General features: G+C 38.7%; 1 protein-coding gene across 3 annotated transcripts in view; it reads left to right on the top strand.

Moving 5' to 3' along the window:
* Positions 1 to 164: 164 nt before the first annotated feature.
* rasgrp3 (RAS guanyl releasing protein 3 (calcium and DAG-regulated)) overlaps positions 165 to 19054 on the top strand; it is a 28421-nt gene continuing 9531 nt past the window's right edge. Inside the window, exons 1-11 of one of the 3 annotated variants that reach the window (XM_057344482.1) lie at positions 336 to 416; positions 9328 to 9464; positions 10671 to 10756; positions 11578 to 11769; positions 13002 to 13104; positions 13516 to 13578; positions 16185 to 16316; positions 16979 to 17126; positions 17448 to 17621; positions 18308 to 18424; positions 18676 to 18951. In XM_057344482.1, coding sequence (XP_057200465.1) covers positions 11700 to 11769; positions 13002 to 13104; positions 13516 to 13578; positions 16185 to 16316; positions 16979 to 17126; positions 17448 to 17621; positions 18308 to 18424; positions 18676 to 18951 — 1083 coding nt within the window. In that variant the 5' untranslated portion in view covers positions 336 to 416; positions 9328 to 9464; positions 10671 to 10756; positions 11578 to 11699. Of the gene's footprint in view, positions 417 to 9327; positions 9465 to 10670; positions 10757 to 11577; positions 11770 to 13001; positions 13105 to 13515; positions 13579 to 16184; positions 16317 to 16978; positions 17127 to 17447; positions 17622 to 18307; positions 18425 to 18675; positions 18952 to 19054 lie in introns of those variants that run through there. The other 2 variants (XM_057344480.1, XM_057344481.1) reach the window with 2 other exon arrangements.

The following is a 19054-nucleotide window of genomic DNA, read 5'->3' as shown; positions in this document are numbered from 1 at the left end:
GGTGTGGGTGTGTGTGTGTGAGTGTGAGAGAGAGAGAGAGAGAGAGAGAGAGAGAGAGAGAGAGAGGGAGAGAGAGGTGGGGTACAGAATGATTGATGCAGGGAAGATAGAGAAAGGGAAATGAGGGGCGGGACTAAATGAAAGTGTTATGAAGTGCAGGGGCAGCGCCAGAGAAGCAGAGGGGAGGAGAGTCAGCGTGCATTTGTGTGTGCATGTGTGGTCAATATCACATGCTCCTGCCTTGCACACCACACTGTTGATTGTGCTTTGATGTCACTAACTAGTGTGTGTGCAGCGTTTGACAGTGTCTACATACTGTGTGCTTTCTTCTTCAGAGGGAGGCAGTAACTTGCAAAGAACTACATTGCATGATTCATATGCTGAGTCAAAAGAGCTTCACAGATCTGCACGGCCAGGTAAGATTTCATTCCTTTGCACTGATCACATATCACAAACTGTCTAACAGTTTAATACCTTAGTACCCAAGAGCCATTTTGGTTTAGATACCCTGACAGCGGTTCTGTGGTAATACATGAACTGATGATAAACTGTAACAGATTTTGACATGAGTGTCCTTTGAATGTGGCGTTTACATGCTCAGATGTTTCTGTGATTATCTGAAAAGTACAGACTGTCATTACACACTCTTCGGTCAAGCAGGCTTTCAATTCAACTAAGGAGTTTTGAGGTCACAAACTTTGTTTCTTGCGGTGCATTATGTTTTCTTGTCCTGTGTCACTGTCATGTTATGTTTGTGAAACAGATATTGAATCGTCAAGATGATGTGTTGAGTTATCATCTGTGTTAGTTATCATGTAGTGCAAATAAAGTGTGTGTGGAATAATTGTGCAAGCCACATTTTGTGTCATAAAAATTATGTCCGAAACTTGGTCTTCCCCTTTGTCATTTTCTTCAATCTAATAATGTCAACCGGTTGGCGTGAAGGTTAGGTTCAGGCGTAGGGTGTAGTAAATATCATGTGCTCAGTATGAAAACCATTGTTTGACATGAACTCATTAATATAGCTTCAAAGGTCTTTGTGTGTATATGCGAGAAAGAGAGACATACCGTTGACATACTGCTGGTTTTAGTCCATGTTGCATAAGTTGTATAAGTTATGCAATTATATTGCATATAATTGTATAAGAGAACTGAAGCTGTAGTTTAGTTTAAACTCTTGTTCATAAGTCTCAGAAACGCCCATGGCCCAAGGACATCTGTGTTCTCTGATTTTCACCCTCACACATGTACACACACACTGACTCTTTCTTTCAAACCCACGCTCTCCGTCTCTTTTGGTTTATCTCCATATATCTCGACCACACAGCGTAAAATTAAATCAGTAAAGTGAATTTGACTCCCACGAGAATCTGGATTTATTGACAGTTCTGTTTTTTATGTCTGAAGATATTTTACGCTGGTGGATGAAACATTTTCTCATGCTTCATTATTCTTTGCTCATTTTGTTAGTTTAAATACATCCCGGTATTAATCGATGGCCGTCAGGAGTCAGAGTTGACGATAGAGTTGATGTGCAACTGTAAAGAGCTCTGATGTGTTTTCCTGTGCAGGAATTAACCACAGACACGCAAACACACACTAAATGTGAAATGCTTGCTGGGTAAAACAACTACTGTACAATCATTTTGCTTAATGTTGTAAAATAACATTCCTATTTGAATGAAGAGCGTAATATTATAAATTGTACAATAGATCATTTGCATGAAGCAACAGAGACCAAATAAAACAGCGGACTAGTCTAACCCTCTCTGTTCTGTGTGCTGAAAGTCTGTGGAGCATGTCAGGAGTCAGTAATATTTAACTTTTACACACGCACAGATTCACAGAGGTTTACTTACTGAGCAGCAAGTGCAGCAAGGTGTCTGTACTCATTGTCACTCATCCTCAATTACAGTCTTTTTTCTATGGCTCTCAGTTTGACCACATCTGTCTCTATTCTGTATGTCTCTCCTGTTATCAATGTTATTTGCAGAACGGTTGCGCCGTGCCATAGCTCCTGTTTCCAGTAAACTGGCGTGCTATTTATAGAGTTATGTGTCCATAGTTGTGTGTGGTTGAGCTTGCATGTCATTCTCCTGTTTGTATCAGTGTGACTAACTCTAGATTTACTAAAGTACTGTATATTTATACATTTTTACATTGCTATGACATGATCAATAAGTGCATTCGGTGACCTTACTCTGGCTCGGATGCATCTGTTTTGCGATGAAAAATTTGGTAACACAGCATGATTACCAAAGGGCTATGTGGGACAGATGTCCCAGACTCTCAGGGGCCCTAATACTTCATCCTGCATAAGGGCTAACGCTTGAGTAAAAAAAAACATTTAATGTCTAACAAAAAGTTTCCTCTTACATTTGACATGATTCAGTCCAGACGGAGTTGTGCGTTTACAGTGAACGTCGTATTGTGCTGCATTACGTCACCGGGCGGGTTGGGGGTTCTTGTGACATTTGTGCCCCAGGGTCCCGTGGTCCTTTGATCTGGTCCTCAATGATAGCAGTCATTATAGATGGTGCAGTTTCTATTTTAAAAATAACAAGAATAATTCTTTATTCATGAAAGAAAGATTGCTCTCCCTTTTTCCTTCCTCTTTAAAGATCTCTTGCTTTTGACATCCTTCGCCTCCTGAAAGCAGGCGCACATGATGTGAATGAGATGCACCAAAAAGCACTCAGCTCCTATCAAAAGCTTCTCCTTCCCTGCTGATCTCATACAGTAGAAACCACTTCATATCTGAATCCGGATCAGTGGCTCCTCTCACCTGCTCGGTAATGAGCAATATCAGCACTGTCCTCAGCTCAGTCAAATGCTACTGCTTGTGTCATAAGCGTGTAATATGATGGTTTATTTATGTAAAGTGCACCTGTAACATTTCCTTACATTCTGCATGCACAAAGTCACTCAGGCGCACGTACGCAGTCGGTGATGTTGTGAGTGTCACAAAATGTCACACGGCATCATGCAAGCTTTTGAAATGTTTATAACAGCTGTACTTGTATATTACAAAGCTACACAGAATGTAAAACTGCTCGATGTTACTCTAGTTTCACGTTTGATAAGAATGATTTGTTTTGTATGTGTTGTGATAAAATATGACTGTAGAGCGAAACTTTCTGACCTTGAACAGGTGTTTAATCACTTTTCAAGGAATTTTGAAGAATGTGTCTGGAAATGTTTGTTAAAGAGAATTCAGGATCATCGTTCCAAAAAATAGCACACATTTTTATGTGGCACAAACCCCTGCTAGACGGCCACATTACGTCTAATTTATACACAAACTGTGTTGGCGAAGCAGGATATGTGCTCATTGTTTTTGTTTAGCTGGTTCTTTTTTAGATTCGAGAAGACGAAACATGATGGTCTGTATCCCTTTTGAAAGAACAGGAAGGAGGATATAAAAGCAGCTGCTAGTGACACACACACAAAGCACATACACACTTAGAAACTCACAGATAAGGGTCCTTCGGTGTTGCCATGTTTCATGCTACTGTCCATAAACAATATGAATATTACTGTAAAGTAGTTACGAGTACCATATAAATATTACATGAATTTGTCATCCTGTTTACTATCTGACTGTACTTTTTTGTTCATCACTTAAGGAAGGGCATAAAATCTCATTCCCAGTTTCTTGACCACTGTCTCATTCCCTTTCCAATAAACCTAACCTAGTCCTGGGTTTAATACTGGCTGTATTTAATGTGTCTCACAGTCTTTTAGTTTTGAGGGAAAGAGCTCAGATCATTCAGTAGTTCTTCAAACCAGGTGACTGTTGACTCACCTGAAACTTGGAGTTAAATTCAGTTGTTGCATGTCGAGAGTAACCAAGCCATAACTTGTGCAAAGCTCTTCCGTTCTGAAACCGTAATACATAAGCCACAAAAAGATAGAGCTCATACCTCGCTCAGACAAACTAAAATAGACTTTGAATCGAGCCAGGGGATGAGAAAATCTAAGCATTTATGGAGGGGGCATAATAACTGAGGGCCAAAAGGGGGTTGAAGGGTGGGTGATCGGTTAACTGTGAGTAATTCCTGCCCGTAAATATCGGGAATTAAATAACAGCCTGCTGGGTGGTAAGTCCTATTGTCTCAGAATAAATTCGCCTCACCATGGTAACTTGAAGGGCTCATCCCCTCAAAGAATGGAAGCTTGATCCAGGAAAAAAGCTTTGAATTTTTGCATGATGTGGTCACGACCGTTAAAAATATCATCCACTTGGCTAAAATGAGGCCCTTTAAAACAAAGAGAGTTGAGAACTGGGCTCGTCCATTGTTTTATGCACGGAGTTAATGTCCCCCGCTGTTGTTCAGGCTGAGAGTTTGATGTATTTGCAATTGTTGTGCAGCTCTCAATGAGATGAGATCAAGGTCAGGCTGTTTATTGAAGCCGTAGTTACTGGGGTTTGATTATGTTCGGGGAGGCGGAAATGACGTGATGCAGATCCACGGTGTCTATGACATCCTGTTGAAATGCCACTGACTGGAAAAAAAAGCCTGTCTTTATTTGACTCGCACCGCTGAGATAAAGAGTGCGGAAAACAGAGAAACAGCGCAGTAACACGGTTGCCAGGTCCACTGAAAATAAACAACATTGGGTTTATTTCTTATGATGTTGCACATAAATATGGAAGGTTGTGGGTTTTGGTTTGTCCGGGTATATTGGCAGAATACAGTAGGCTTTTGGGCATGTTAGTGCTTTGCATTTGTTGCACAATGAAGTGTGACAAACCACTAATCGAAGCTGTCAAGTCCTCCCACCTGCTGTTCAAACGGCACTCTACATAACGTCATTATTAACCACTGTAGTCTGTTTCTCTTTTCCGCCCATTTTGATGCCCTCAAATATGCGCGAATGCACTCTCTCGTCCTTTTCTCACATACAGGAGAAAGGTGATTTGTGCTTGCTTAACAGATTTAGTGCTTTAATCATCATGCAAGTTTATGCTTTAATAAATGAAATGAAAGAAATTAAGCAATCCTCCTTTTAACACAAACCATATGTGACCCAGGACGACAAAACCAGTCTTAAGGGTCAATTTTTCAAAATTGAGATTTTTACATCATCTTAAAGCTGAAGAAATAAGCTTTCTATTGATATATGGTTTGTTAGGATAGGACACTATCTCGCGGAACAACAACTATTTACAAAGCTGGAATCTGCGGGTGCAAAAAAATCAAAATATTGCAGGCCATCCACTCACAAAAATTAAGTTTTTATACATATACAGTAGTAAATTTATAAAATATCTTCATGGAACATGATCTTTACTTAATATCCTAATGATTTTTGGCAAAAAGAAAAATCGTAAATTTTTACCCATACCATGTATTTTTGCCGATTACTAAAAATGTTCCCGTGCTACTTAAGACTGGTTTTGTTGTCCAGGGTCACATATCTCTTTTTTTGAGGCAAGTTGCTTTTTGTTGGCTTGTTTTTTTAAACCAGATTGCTTGTTTGTCCTTGCAGGATTTGGCAACACTAGATAGTAGTGATACAAGGATAACATTCTCCTTGACCATTGTCTGTCACTAATGATCATTTTCTTTCTCTCACACCATCTTTCACACACACAAAAGGACAGATTGGTGGTCCCCCCAGTCCCCCCCACACACATACACACCCCTGAGTGTATTGTGACGTGGTTCCTGCGTGCTGGGCTTCAGTTTACGGTGTGTTTGGGAGTATTTTTAGACTGGCACAGGGACGCCTGCTACACAGACAGGAAAAGGCCAGAATAGAAGGAAGTCCACTCACCATTTAGACAAACAATCCCTCCATCTGCATCAGTGAACTGTGGGAGAGAGAGAGAGATTTCTCACATTCACTAGAGCCACATGGTGTTCACAGGTCCTCTCACAGAATTTAGCAATGTTCAAAGAGGCCAAAGCTCTGTGATATTCTCTCTCACTCTCATTAATACGCAAATGATTTACGTCTCTTTTCTTTCTCTGCATGCGTGGTGTTACTAAGATTTAAGTTACTAAGTGTTCATTATAATCCATTCTTTCGTCGGGCCAAAATAGTACACTCAAAAACTTGACATTTTGTCATCATGCCATTCCAAAGCTCTACGGCTTGATTTTGTGGAACACATGAGGTGGTGCGGTTGAATTTTTTAAAACTTTTTTTCATACGAAGATATTCATTTTTGGGTGAACTGTTCCTTTAAATGAAATTCAAAGAACTGTGTTTGAACTGTGTTCAAAAGCCCTTTTGTTGTATCTTGCAATAGCCAAAAGCTATAAAACCAGTGGCAGAACCCTTCCTTTTGTACATCTCAGCTAGATTTCTGATTGTGAGGAAAAGCAGTTTCTGTATTAGATGCATCCAACTGTGTTTTAACACTTTTCAAAGGTGTCATGAATTAGCTGTCCTTGCCCAGGTTCTCAACAGGACACATTTTTGCTTCAGATCCCAGTCTTTAATGTTGAAACAAACTACCGACCAGTCGCGTAACTGTCAAAGTTACTGTAATAGAAAGTTAGCATCAACGTGGCTCTCAGTTTGAGATGGCTGAGGAAGTTTCATGTCAGAGTGAGGAACAAGTGACAGGTACTGTTTTATGAATTATCCACATCTTGTTCCTCTGGTTGATTACGTTGTTTTGAGCTTTTTCTATAGGCCTATCATGGCAATTTCAAACAAACTCTAGCTCCTGCTTGGTCACTTTGCAGTGTGTGGCAGGATGTTCACAGCCCCATTTGAGACAGATACTCTTAAAGAGACAGTAACTAAAAAATAATCGTTCATCATTTATTTACCCTCGCGTCTGTCCAAACCTCTATGATTTCTTTCATGAAACACCAAAATATCAGAATATCTAACTTGCTTTCTTCCACCTAATGAAAGTCATGAGGTAAGCTTTATTAAAGTAGTCTGTCATAAAGCATCATAAAGGTCATCTATACAGCATATATTCAAAGTCTTAAAGTCAGACAACAGCTTTGTCATAATTTACTTATTCAAATGATTCATCTCGACTTGAAAACCTTTGTTTGAGGAAAGAACAGATTGGACATTCTGCTGTAAATAATTCCTTTTGTTCTCCACATGTAGAAAACAAAGTCATGCAGGTTCTGAAAGATACAAGGGTAAATAAATGATGATAGACTAGGTTTATTTTAAGTTATACTCTATATTCAATACTTCATCTGTAGAAAAAAAGACATTTTGTCTTAAAGAGAAATATATCTCAAAAGTGCACAAGTCAACCAGCAGACTCTCAGGCTGGAGTGCACTAATTTGATTTGGAAGTTCTGGTCATGTTGTGTTTTTGGTTTGCTGGGTTCATCTGTAGTAAATCAGGCTTTACAGAGAGACTGTCAGAGATAATCGTCTGTTGTCTATGTGGGCTGAAGATGACTGTCTGATAATGAGGTTGCGGAGAGGTAACTCATTTGCTGATTGCAGGTCTCTGGCGTTGAGTGAATGGCTCATTTGTGCGAGATGGGTGCGTGTGTGTGTTTGTCCGCATGAGAGCTTTAACGTTTTTGTGGGTGCGCATGTGAGTGTGTCACGTTCTATCTTGTCTGTATTAGCAGCGGGGATTTGGAGAACATCATAAAGCAGTGAAATGAGGTGATGAAGATTACTTTCTGATGGACTGGTTAATAGACGTTGGGTAGTTCTAATCTTGCCAGTCATACTCTCAAAAATGAACTATTTGCGTTTGTAAGTGTAAAGAACTATACTTTAATTAAAAAATGTGTTTTGTGAAGTAACTTTTGTGAATCAAACAGTGCTGTCAAATCTCGATTAATCTTAATAAATGTTTGTCTTTATGTGTGTGTGACATTATATGTATAAATATACAAACATGCGTACGTGTATATATTTATGAAATATGATTAATATATATTTACATTTATACATAATGTAAATGATGTTGTTGTTGATATATAAAAAAATATACAGTATATATATTTATGTAAATATTTGTTAGATGGTTTCAGCAGCATCAACATAAACAAACGTTATGTGGCCCAAACTTAACTTCCGGTAGACATCTGCAAAGAGTCAAAAACTGTTGAGTAGTTTCAATTTAATTTAATTTAATACAATTAATATACAATAAAATATTAATATGAAGTAATATTAGTATAATTTCAATCTAAAATAAATGATATTATTACCAAACGCAGACCGGAAGTTAACTTCGGGCCAGCGCATGCACCCAATGAAACCATCTATGTATACACATCCATACACATACAGTATATACATAAAAATACACACACCACGACAAAAAAATATGTAAACACAAACATTTGTTTTGGAATCGATTAATCGATTCGACAGCACTAAAATCAAAGTTACAACAGCTTAGTTATAGCAATCGACTTGATGTAACATTACTGAAGATTTTCAGCTCTCGTGCTTTGCATGGGACTGAGTAAATGTAGAAATAAAGTGTTGTTTTATACATTTTTTATCAAGATGAAAAATCCTTCAGTTAAAATAAGTAAAGGTGATTTCATTTTTTGAGATGGTTAAAAATGTCATTAAAATAATAAGGTGCACATTTTGGTCCATTTCTCTACATGAATTAGGAAGCTTATAATTCATTCAATTTAGGAGAGCTGTTGAGTTGTCATAAGAGGAGCATGTGTTCCGGTTCGTCATTTCTTGCTTTTAAATAGAAATTGGCAAAAGAGCCAAATATAAAATAAAAATAGATTTTTTGTTGTTTGTAAGTCCAATTGCACCTGCAGAGAGGTTGTCATAAGTCATATCGAGGTGTTAATATGTGTGACCTCTCTTGTGGGTTGGTGGGGGTTTGCAACAGCTAGAGACCAGTTCATCAAAAACACCTTTATCTGGCTACAGAAACACACACACAGATGTAAAGAGCAGATGTTTGATTTTTGCTGCCTGAGGCAGACACATCTGCTGCATGTACCCCAGACATTCTGTCCTCCTTCTCGCTTCACATCAGATGCTTTTATTGCCTATTACTTGTTTGTTTGTTAGAATTGTGTTGGTGTACTAAATATCAGCACAGCTGCTCTCTTGATCATGTGATGATGCCTAAATGTGTACTCGAGCTAAATTCTCAGTCTAGTACACAGGGCACGTATGCCTGAAAGTAAAATACAGTTGTATGTCTCCAAACAAACGCAACCAACCCTCTTCCTCTCTCTTTCTTGTTTTCTCTTCCTTGCTCTTTCTCTCTCATTCGTATTTATCTGACTCTCTGTGACGTTCCTGTTCTGAGCCCTTCTGTCACTCTGATTGGCCGTCATGCTCCGTCATATGGCCGTCTGATGTGCGTTGGTGTTTACAAACTGGCGTGGAGGACAGTGGGATGGTGTCAGTCAGCTGATCACATTCTGTGCTGCTGGAGGAGTTCTCCATTCCTCATGAACCACAACAGATAGAGGGAGTTGCACTTTACACTTCAGATTCACTGTGTCTCCTGTTAATGTGAAGAATTTGGGGTAAGTAAATCGGGCAAATGTGTGTTTGGTTCTTTAAATTGATATCTCTGGAAAGTGTCTTTGATTGAATTTGCTTTGTACGCTGTTGAGGTCATCATATTCATCACATTCAAGTTATGAGTCCTTGCAATTTCTCAATGAGTAATTCCCACGCTTTCTGTTTTGCTCTGATTTGCTCTTCAACACTTCTGCATTTATGATGTTAAGTAGCGTTTGTGGGATGTTTTTTGTCATTAAAGAAGTTTAGACCATCTTGCACTGTTGGAACTTTAATAGCCTCACATTATGTGATTATTTAAGCCAGCTATCAGCCGATATGTTGCAGCTAGCAGTTCTTTGCTATAACCACAAGCTTATCAATGTCTGTGTCTATTTTAAAAGAATTCACACAAATGTCACAAAGAGCTCAGAAAGAAGTTAAATATTTATTCAGCTTAAAGGTGCATTAAGGTTTTATTCATATTTTTCATGAAGTAAATGTATGAATAATTTCAACACGGTGCCTGCCGTTTGCAACCTATAACAGAGCTTTTATAGAAGAGTTTTTCTCTCATGAGTGAGAAAGTCCCTTTTATTTCCTTATGTGTAAAACGTTTCAAATGAGCTAAAGTGTTAAAAGGAAATGATGAGAACATGTTCTGAATGTGTTTACAGGAACAGAGAGATGTTTTGTGAGAATTGTGTGAGCGTGATGTGCAACCATCAAAATTTGTTAACTGAAATTTTAAGAGCTTAAACAAAAGATCTTACATTTAATGGTAAACCTGTAAAAACTCATATTTATCACAAGTGAAATAAATTGATGAATACCTCTTTGTATGTTTGGCGTTATGTGATAGTTGTGTAAGTGATGTTTTGTGTATGTGGGTCAGATGAGGCGAGTCAGGACAGGTTCCTGCCGTCAGTTCTCACAGATGAGATGGGTGAAAATTAGACAGAGATATTTATAACCACAGCGCTGGTCGCTTCATCTCTCCGGGCAGGGAGCTCTTTTGTTCAGGTGTACTTTAAAATGCATTTCATGTGGATCCGGAGGATATATCAAAGCATTGTTGTTGTATCAAAATTCATTAGATTTTTTTCATCAGTGGCTGGCGATTGATGGTTTTTGGCGTTATTTTGCATTTTCCACACCGAGATTGCGTCAGAGACACATCCTTGGTGTAGATTCTTCTGAAGTAATTTGAACTTCCTTCACCCCCTCAGGTCAAGGGGTTATCGATGACATCACAAAAGGCTGTCTCCAAGGCAACGGCAATGAATTTCGAAGAAAGTTATTGACAGTACAGCAGGTGCTTCACTTGCACATGTATCTCGCTCATGTGGGTCTGTTTAACATCACACATCAGAATGCAGCCTGGATGTCTCTTGAGATTAACCTGACCCCTTCACCCACCACAACAACCGGTTAACCTCTGTGAAGTCCAAACATATCTTTGGCTTGTTTATGGTGTTATGACTGGAGTTGATTTGCAGTGTTTGTATTTTCAGGGTTAATTGGTAACCATCACAAAAATTCCATTTAAACCATTACAAAATTGGGCATTATTCTAATAGGATTTCATGGTGTTCTATTGGTTCCCTTCTGCCAGATAACATCCTACCAGTAGAATCCAGCACATACCAGAAGACACCATTATGTTTACAAATGAACCTAAATCTAAAATTACACAGACTACCCTACCCATTTTGATTGCATGGATAAAGCATACAGGAAAAAACACACATCATCCGGAAGAGTTATGTGTACAGCACAACATCAAGACCAAAATAAAACAACTCGACAATAGAAGCAAAATCTAGTTACACTTCAAATGTGAACAAGCACAGTTGATAATGATTAATGTGTTATCTAAGCTCTAATCAGGTAGTGTACTGTACGTCCAGCCAGAATGATGTCATGCCATCTGCGTGGATCGTGATCTGCGATGTAAAATCATGCAAACGGAGTTCCTGCGAGAGAGATGAAATTTTGATAACTGTCATAGGGAATTCTCAGAGGAACTAAACAAACAATAGTTCATTCATTATATGTATGCTTGCTATATCGATACAGATCATTTGCATGGCTTTATGGCACAGTTCATTATTGACTGTGGTTTGTTTTTCACAGAGAAACCAGTTCTCCTGCGTAGTACACTGAGAACATTTGGACGAGAGACGTCGAGAAGAGGTGTGGAGTGCCGGATGGCAGTGAGCTGGATGTCTCAGTGAGGTCAGGTTGGACTGGAGGTCATGGGGTCGTTTACGCTGGGGAAAGCTGCTTCCCTGGAGCTGCTGCTGGAGGCCTGTATTCAAGCATTTGGTAAGTGATTAGTAGAGAAGGAGAAGATTTATTTGATCGATTTTCTTTGGTAAGATACTAATTAGTGGCTGTGATGTTTTCTGTAGTATGAGGAGTGAAAGGTACTGCTGATTCTCACTAAAGGTCAGACTTTTTTGAGAGATCTGTGCATTTGTTCACATTGTTATTGATCATTAGCATTCATTGCAATTTGCTGCTGATAGTGATCTCCTCAGACTCTCTACAGTCCTTTAAAGCATAACATTTTAAGGAACTGTATGTACTTTTTTAGGCATTAATAAAATCTTAAAAAGGAACGAAAATGTCATTACATTTCTAAGATGAATATATTTATACTGTACATTCCTATAAAAAAATCTATAGAATATTATAAAAAAAATCTGTATGTAGTGATGTTAAATCATGTGACATGTGAGTCATTAATAGAATCTTTTAAAACAATTGAAAATGTCATTAGATAAAGATTTCTAGATTTCTAGTTTACGATAAGATCTGGGGCAGCGCTAGGGGTGTGCTAAGGGGGCTGAAGCCCCGAAAGTTTTCAGTAAAGCCCCAAATGTTTTCATTATACCATGCCCTGTATGAATAACTTGAGAGCCGTTTACATTTCGCGTCTTTTGCATGCGGAAGTTTGCTATTTTAAATGTAGACTCAAATGTAGTGCTCCAATAGAGAGCAACACGGTCGAGGTGCGCATGTAGTGCTGCACAGTCTTTATTTCTATCCATTTATCCTTTGCCTCATGGTTGCTTAGAAACGGCGCTTTGAAAAAACGAGAAAGCGGCGGACTCACGTTTTCTACACGTTTTTAGATGCGAAATGTGTATTCTGACATACATATGGATGTCTATGGGCTAAGCTCCGGATCTCCAGCCACCCTAGAACCGCCCCTGGTTAAGATTAAGTTTTCTAACTTACATTAGAATTCTAACAATAATAGTTGTAGTTGCTTATATTGTAAAGTATACATTTCTATGAAATATGTAGAGAAATTGACGTTACAAATAGTATTTTTTTTTTATTCTTATAGTGGCAAAATAAGAAAGGTTTATAAAATAGGTTTGAAACAACATCTGAACTTCTCAATAAATAATGAAAGCATTTTCTTTTTGGGGGAACTATTCCTTTAAATCGTGTGTTCAGATGCCACAGTCTTTTTCTTGTCTCTCTTCTTTGCCTTCTGTATTCTCTCTTCTTTCTATCTTGTAATCTCTTTCTCTCCCTGTCTGTAGACGATGAAGGGGAGCTTCATGACAATCAGCTTCCTCGAACCCTTCTGCTGATGCATCGCTGGTATGTGTCCTCTGCCGAGCTCGCTGGAAAACTTCTGATTATATATCCTGTGTCAGCTCAGTGTGACTGTGTTTGAGTGAGACATCAGAGCATGTGTGTAGTCGTCCAAAAAGTGTTTGGACACTTAAATCACATTTAAAAATTGATATTGTATTACTTATATACATATACAATATTGAACCAAGAGGCGTATACAATTAAATGATGTTGTACACTTTCACAGATCTTACACTTCCATTTTTACAATGTCTGGTTCACCGTGTCATTTTTAATGGAAGTAAATCAGTTCCCTTTAAGTTTTCACATGTCCTAGCAATCCAACAAACGTGCAATGTTGTGCTTAAAATGTGCTTGAGCTAACCTTTTGTGCATGCGAATGGAGCCATACTCCATTCATACTACAGCATGTTACTCCATTTAACACCCCAGCAATACTCCTTGACTCTCCATCACGTATCGTGACTGTCAGGGAGACGACTGCCAGCGCACACGACTGAAGATCTGTTACTTAATGAGGTAAATGAAAATATCTCTCGTTCACCGAGGTAAACGTACCATTTATTTCCTCTGAGTTTCCTGCTCTGAACCATGTAAGGTGTTTACTTGCATTGCTAGGCAACAACCCGTGGCAGAAAATGTTGTGAGGAGGCTATTATTTTGTGTTTTCTGTTTCTTATTCTCCTCCTGTTCTCCCTCTCTTTCTCTGAGGGCAGCGTGACTGTCGCCTGCGCTCAGAGTGATGATGTCACAAGGACAGCATTGCTCCTTCAGATGGACGTTTGTCCACAGTGGACATTTTGTGTTTTAGTGGATGGACAAAGAATGATTCAGCGATTCTTTTATCCATTATTCAAAGGGCGCGTCTCCTCAGGCCACCTTTCCTTTCATCTCTGTCCACATCTGTCTGCCGGCACTCAGATCTGTCGCTTTGCCAGAACCACAAGTTTGTCTTCCAGGATCAGGATATTTTTAAGAACATAAGTCTGAAGCAACATTATACAATCTAATTTGAACTTAGAAATATTTTTAAGAGTATAACAAAGAAATGTTATGTTTTGTGAAAACTCAGCTTCATTACATTAAACGCAAAACGTATTAAATACGGATACAACTTTAAAATAACTTAATAAAGTTGTTTTATATATTTATAAAAAAAGACAAATGCTTAGCAGAAGTGCTCGCTTTTGGGAACATATATGTCTCTGACAAGACAAAATAGGGAAAAAATGGTCAGAGGAATTTATCGGCGTTATAATTTGAGGTTAAATATAAAACTCGTATGCCTGATGACCTTTGACCCCTGCTGTCATTGGTGTCGCACATTCACGCAGTTGCACGCACACACTCTTGTGTTATTGCCATCTATCTGAATGATGTCACTTTGACTCATACTGGGCACACATCTGATGTTGTGCTTCAAAAGACAAAAAAAGCAAAAAACAGAACGTGTTTGTGTCTCAGTGCCCTGAGTGAGGCCGGCAGTCCAAAACATCTACATAATTAATGATAGAAAGACAAACGGCGTGCATCTGACATAAATGCGCTTCATCCGCTCCATTCTCCTGTGTCTCTGTGACACTCACCAAAACAAAAACATCATGGAGGAGGTCACTGTTTTGTAGAACGGCTTCCTGTTGGGGGAAGAAGTAACCTTGTTTGCTTCAATATGTAGCCTTGATATTTATTTGATATGTCCAATTAGATTGCAGCTGTTGTTGTGTTGTAGGGGTCCACAGGAAAACAGCTCCTTCCCCAGACTTAACTGAAGACAATTGAGGACATGAAGTTTTTACATTTGGAGTTGATAAGAGGAGCTGTTTGCACTGAGCATAGACACCAGACAAATGATCACAGAAATACACTGTACAGATAATAAATACAAAATAGTTAAACATTTAGTTTTACCATACTTTTTAAATAGTACTATGGTATGGTATGACTTGTTTTTGTACCATGAGAGTATCATAGTAATTCAATTGTATATTTTCAAGCTGAAGTGTAGTTTTTATTGTTTAAATTATTTCTTCGTAGACAACTACTGTGTAAACAAGTCAGGAAAAGTTGCTCGAGTCATTTGTGCATCTCAACCAGCTTAACACAGTAACATCAGTTTGGGGTGATGTTGTTTGTCAATGGAAGGCCAGTGGGAAGTCAGTTCATCTCTTTACAGAACTGTACGATTTTACCTCCAGTAAGATGAATTTATTAAGCATCAAATGTACAAAACAGAAGTGTGCAGTGTTTTGCATTTGTGGTCTAGACAGACTGTGTTTCAAGGTCACAGTTTCCCACAAGTAATTATGGTTTGATATGTCTGAACATTTACTCAAGATTCACATTCATACAGTAAGTTGCCTTTCCGCATCGAACATTAACTGTTTATTTGCCATGTAAAAATACCCGTAATAAAAACGGTAAAATTTCCGGCATTTGAAAGAAGAAGAAGAAACAGAAAATAACTTAATTATAAATGATTAAAATAAAAAATACATGTTTTTGGTGTTATTTTACACCCAACTTGTGAATTTGCAGTCTATTTCTGTAATTTGACATTTTTATTCCACATTTAAAAAATACATGAAAATTGAAAAAAAATTTTTTACATTGTATGCATAATTTATCCATTCCTTTATATATATTAATATACTTATATTTAATATAATTATTTTAAAATATACATATAAACTAGGGATGCACAATATATTATTGGCCATATGGGTATCGGCCGATAAATTGTCATTTTTAATGTTATCGGTCCGATAATAAAATCAGGCCTATATATTAAAGCCGATAAATGATGAATCATTTCCTCTGGTTGAACCACTTCAGGTGCATTGCATATCGTCCAATATATCGGTTTGAAGGTTTCTAACGTTAAAGAATTACCAGTTATCGTTATCGGCCAAAATGTACATATCGATCCCAAATATAAACATATTTATATATATCAAAGTAATGAACACCTAGATGTATTTACATTGATGGATTACTTGACTAAATGACTTCTCCGGTAAACTGGGATTGTATTTGACATTCAGAAGTGTCCCAATTTGGAAAAACATAACATAGCTCCAACAATATAATATCACTCAATAATGAACATTTTTCATGTTTGTATGTAGGTACTGGATTGCTGAATTTCCTGCTGAGTTCGATTTGGATATGGGTTTGATCCGCCTTACAGAAGAGTTCAGAGACGCCGCCGCTCAGCTGGGTGGCGACGAACACATTAAATTACTTGACATTTCTACAATGTAAGTAGAGTTTTACTCACAAACACGCAGGTTCAGATGTATCTGCTCACAGCATGCCCATCATTTATTGTCTCATTACCATCAACCTGGTTGACTTTAAGCACAGGTGCCATTTTGATTGAAATGAAAATACCTTGTTAAAAATTCAGATCTCGCCCTTTTCTAAAAGAATAAGATGGTTGCTAATGAGCTCTAATCCCTGATGTAGATTGTGTGTGAGTGATTAGATAGAGCCTGCAGACACCTGCACTTTATCACTCATTAACACTGAATGACACTTTATATTTTACATGTTAGTATCACATGAATATTGTGGATGACTTGTCATGTCTGTGCAAACCTGTATGACATTCTTTCTTTTGCAAAACACAAGAATTTTAAAGAACGTTGGTGCCCCAACAACATTGGGGCCCCATTGACTTCCATTGTATGGACACAGAAATTTCTCAAAATATCTTCTTTTGTGTTCCACAGAAGAAATAATCATGTTTAGGATGACACGAGGGTGAATAATTGTTGACAGAATTTTCATTTTTTGTTAACTATTCCTGTAATGTCTTTTTTCATGTCTTCCTAAATCTAAAATAACCAACAGGAAACGATTTGAAAAGAATTTTGCACACTCCAAATGCATTTCATCCCCTACGTGTTTGTCTTTTCAGTCCTTCGTATGACTGGATGCGTAAACTGACTCAGCGAAAGAAGCAGGTGAAGAAGGGCAAAGCATCACTTCTGTTTGATCACCTGGAACCCATTGAGCTGGCCGAACATCTCACCTTCCTGGAGTACAAGTCCATCAGGAGGATATCGGTTAGTGTGCACAGTAGAAATGGAAAAACTGAGTGTTTCCTTCACCTGGGAAAGCCGACAGCTGTACAAGGCTTGCGTCACCAAAGATCGTGTGTGTTTGTGATAGAGAAAGAGTATGAGAACGCTTTTGATTCTCTTATCAGTTCTGCTGCCTTTTTCCATTGCTCTGCATTGTTATTCTTAGCTGACGTTTAGGGTTTTTTGAAGTTAGCATAACTTCCTTCTGCAGCTGCCCGTTTGTACAATGTAACAAACGTTTTCTCAGCAACAGGACTTTCAATGAAAACCCTTTAATGGTCAATTCGATGTGTGTTTTTTCAGTTCACAGATTACCAGAGCTATGTGATTCACGGCTGTGTGGTGGATAACCCAACGTTAGAGCGCTCCATCGCCCTGTTCAACGGGATCTCTCAGTGGGTTCAGCTGATGGTGCTCAGCAAACTCACTCCTCAGCACAGAGCCGAGGTCATCAACAAATACATCCACGTCGCTCAGGTAGGCCCACCCCAATACCTGTGTCTGCACATTTCCTAACAGAAAAAGCACAAAGGATTATAACATTTCCAACTCGTTCAAAGAAAGGAAATGAAGCACGGAAAAGCAAATGAAAGTACAGGAAATGCAAAAACAGGAAATCTGGTGAAAGGTCTGCGTCCTGACAAGTAAATAAATGGTCAAAGTGCATTCTGGGTAACTCATTATGAGCTGAAGCGAAACGCGGTCTAATTGTCTAGCCGTGCCGTTGATTACGCAAATGCGAGACCCTTCACTTAGCAAACCGGTTTCCATCAGCGCGTTCTGAAAGCAGCAAGATGACATTTCCAGGCCCTTTGATATGTTAATGTTTGCTGTGGAAAGAGTGCAAGGGAGCCTGCTCTCACGCCGCTGGGGGTGTATGAAACGCCTATATTGTAAAGAGCACCCAGGCATCTCCTCAGTACAAAGCCTGTGCTTTTAGTATATGTTTTAAGGCCGGTTGGGCACGATTCGTGTCAGCTAATACATGTTAAGTGTTGAGCTGTCGAGTTGCCGGAGTTCGAGTAATAAAAGAGAGATGTGCTTTTGAAAGAATGCCACTTGGTGTTATTATGATGCAAATGAAAAGCCCTAGATCATATGAGGACTAATGGAAATCTATCTAACTATTTATCTATCTTTCTTTCTTTCTTCTAAAATTTCAGAAACTGCTCCACCTGCAGAACTTCAACACTTTAATGGCTGTGGTTGGAGGTCTGAGTCACAGTTCTATTTCCCGTCTGAAGGAAACTCATTCTCACCTCAGCCCAGAAGTCACCAAGGTGCAGCGCTCACTGCAAAACAGCTGTTTAGTTCATTCACAACATTAATAAAAACAATCACTTCTATTCCTACCCTTGAGAATATATAGCATTCATGTTACAGTTCTTTTTGACAGTATTTTAGATGTTCAGACATTATGAGAAACACACTAATAATTCAGAAATGAGGTGTCTGAAATGTAATCTCTAAAGCTTGCTTTCAGTAACAGTTGACTGATTTCAGAAACTGTCGATTTTCCTGCTATTAACAGATCTGGAATGAAATGACAGAGCTGGTTTCATCCAACGGTAATTACTGCGCTTACCGCAAAGCCTTCAGTGAATGCGAAGGGTTTAAGATCCCTATACTGGGCGTTCACCTGAAGGACCTGATCGCAGTGCACGTGGTCTTCCCGGACTGGGTAGAGGATGGGAAAGTTAACATCGTGAAGATGCAACAGCTGTATCTCACATTTAATGAACTGGTGTCGCTTCAGAGCGCCGTGTCTCAGGTGGAGCCCAACATGGACCTGATCTACCTGCTCACTGTGAGTTCAGCTAACACATCTGTCATCGTGAATCTGTCTTGTACACTGGAGATTAGTTTGTGGTCAGTTATCGGGTTGGTGAATGTAAGAATGAATTTGTGTG

The sequence above is a fragment of the Triplophysa rosa genome, linkage group LG10 (genome assembly GCF_024868665.1).
Source record: "Triplophysa rosa linkage group LG10, Trosa_1v2, whole genome shotgun sequence".
Classification (NCBI taxonomy): Eukaryota; Metazoa; Chordata; class Actinopteri; order Cypriniformes; family Nemacheilidae; genus Triplophysa; species Triplophysa rosa.
The sequence above is the reverse complement of the archived record's forward strand: the minus strand, read 5'-3'. Positions and strand labels throughout refer to the sequence as shown.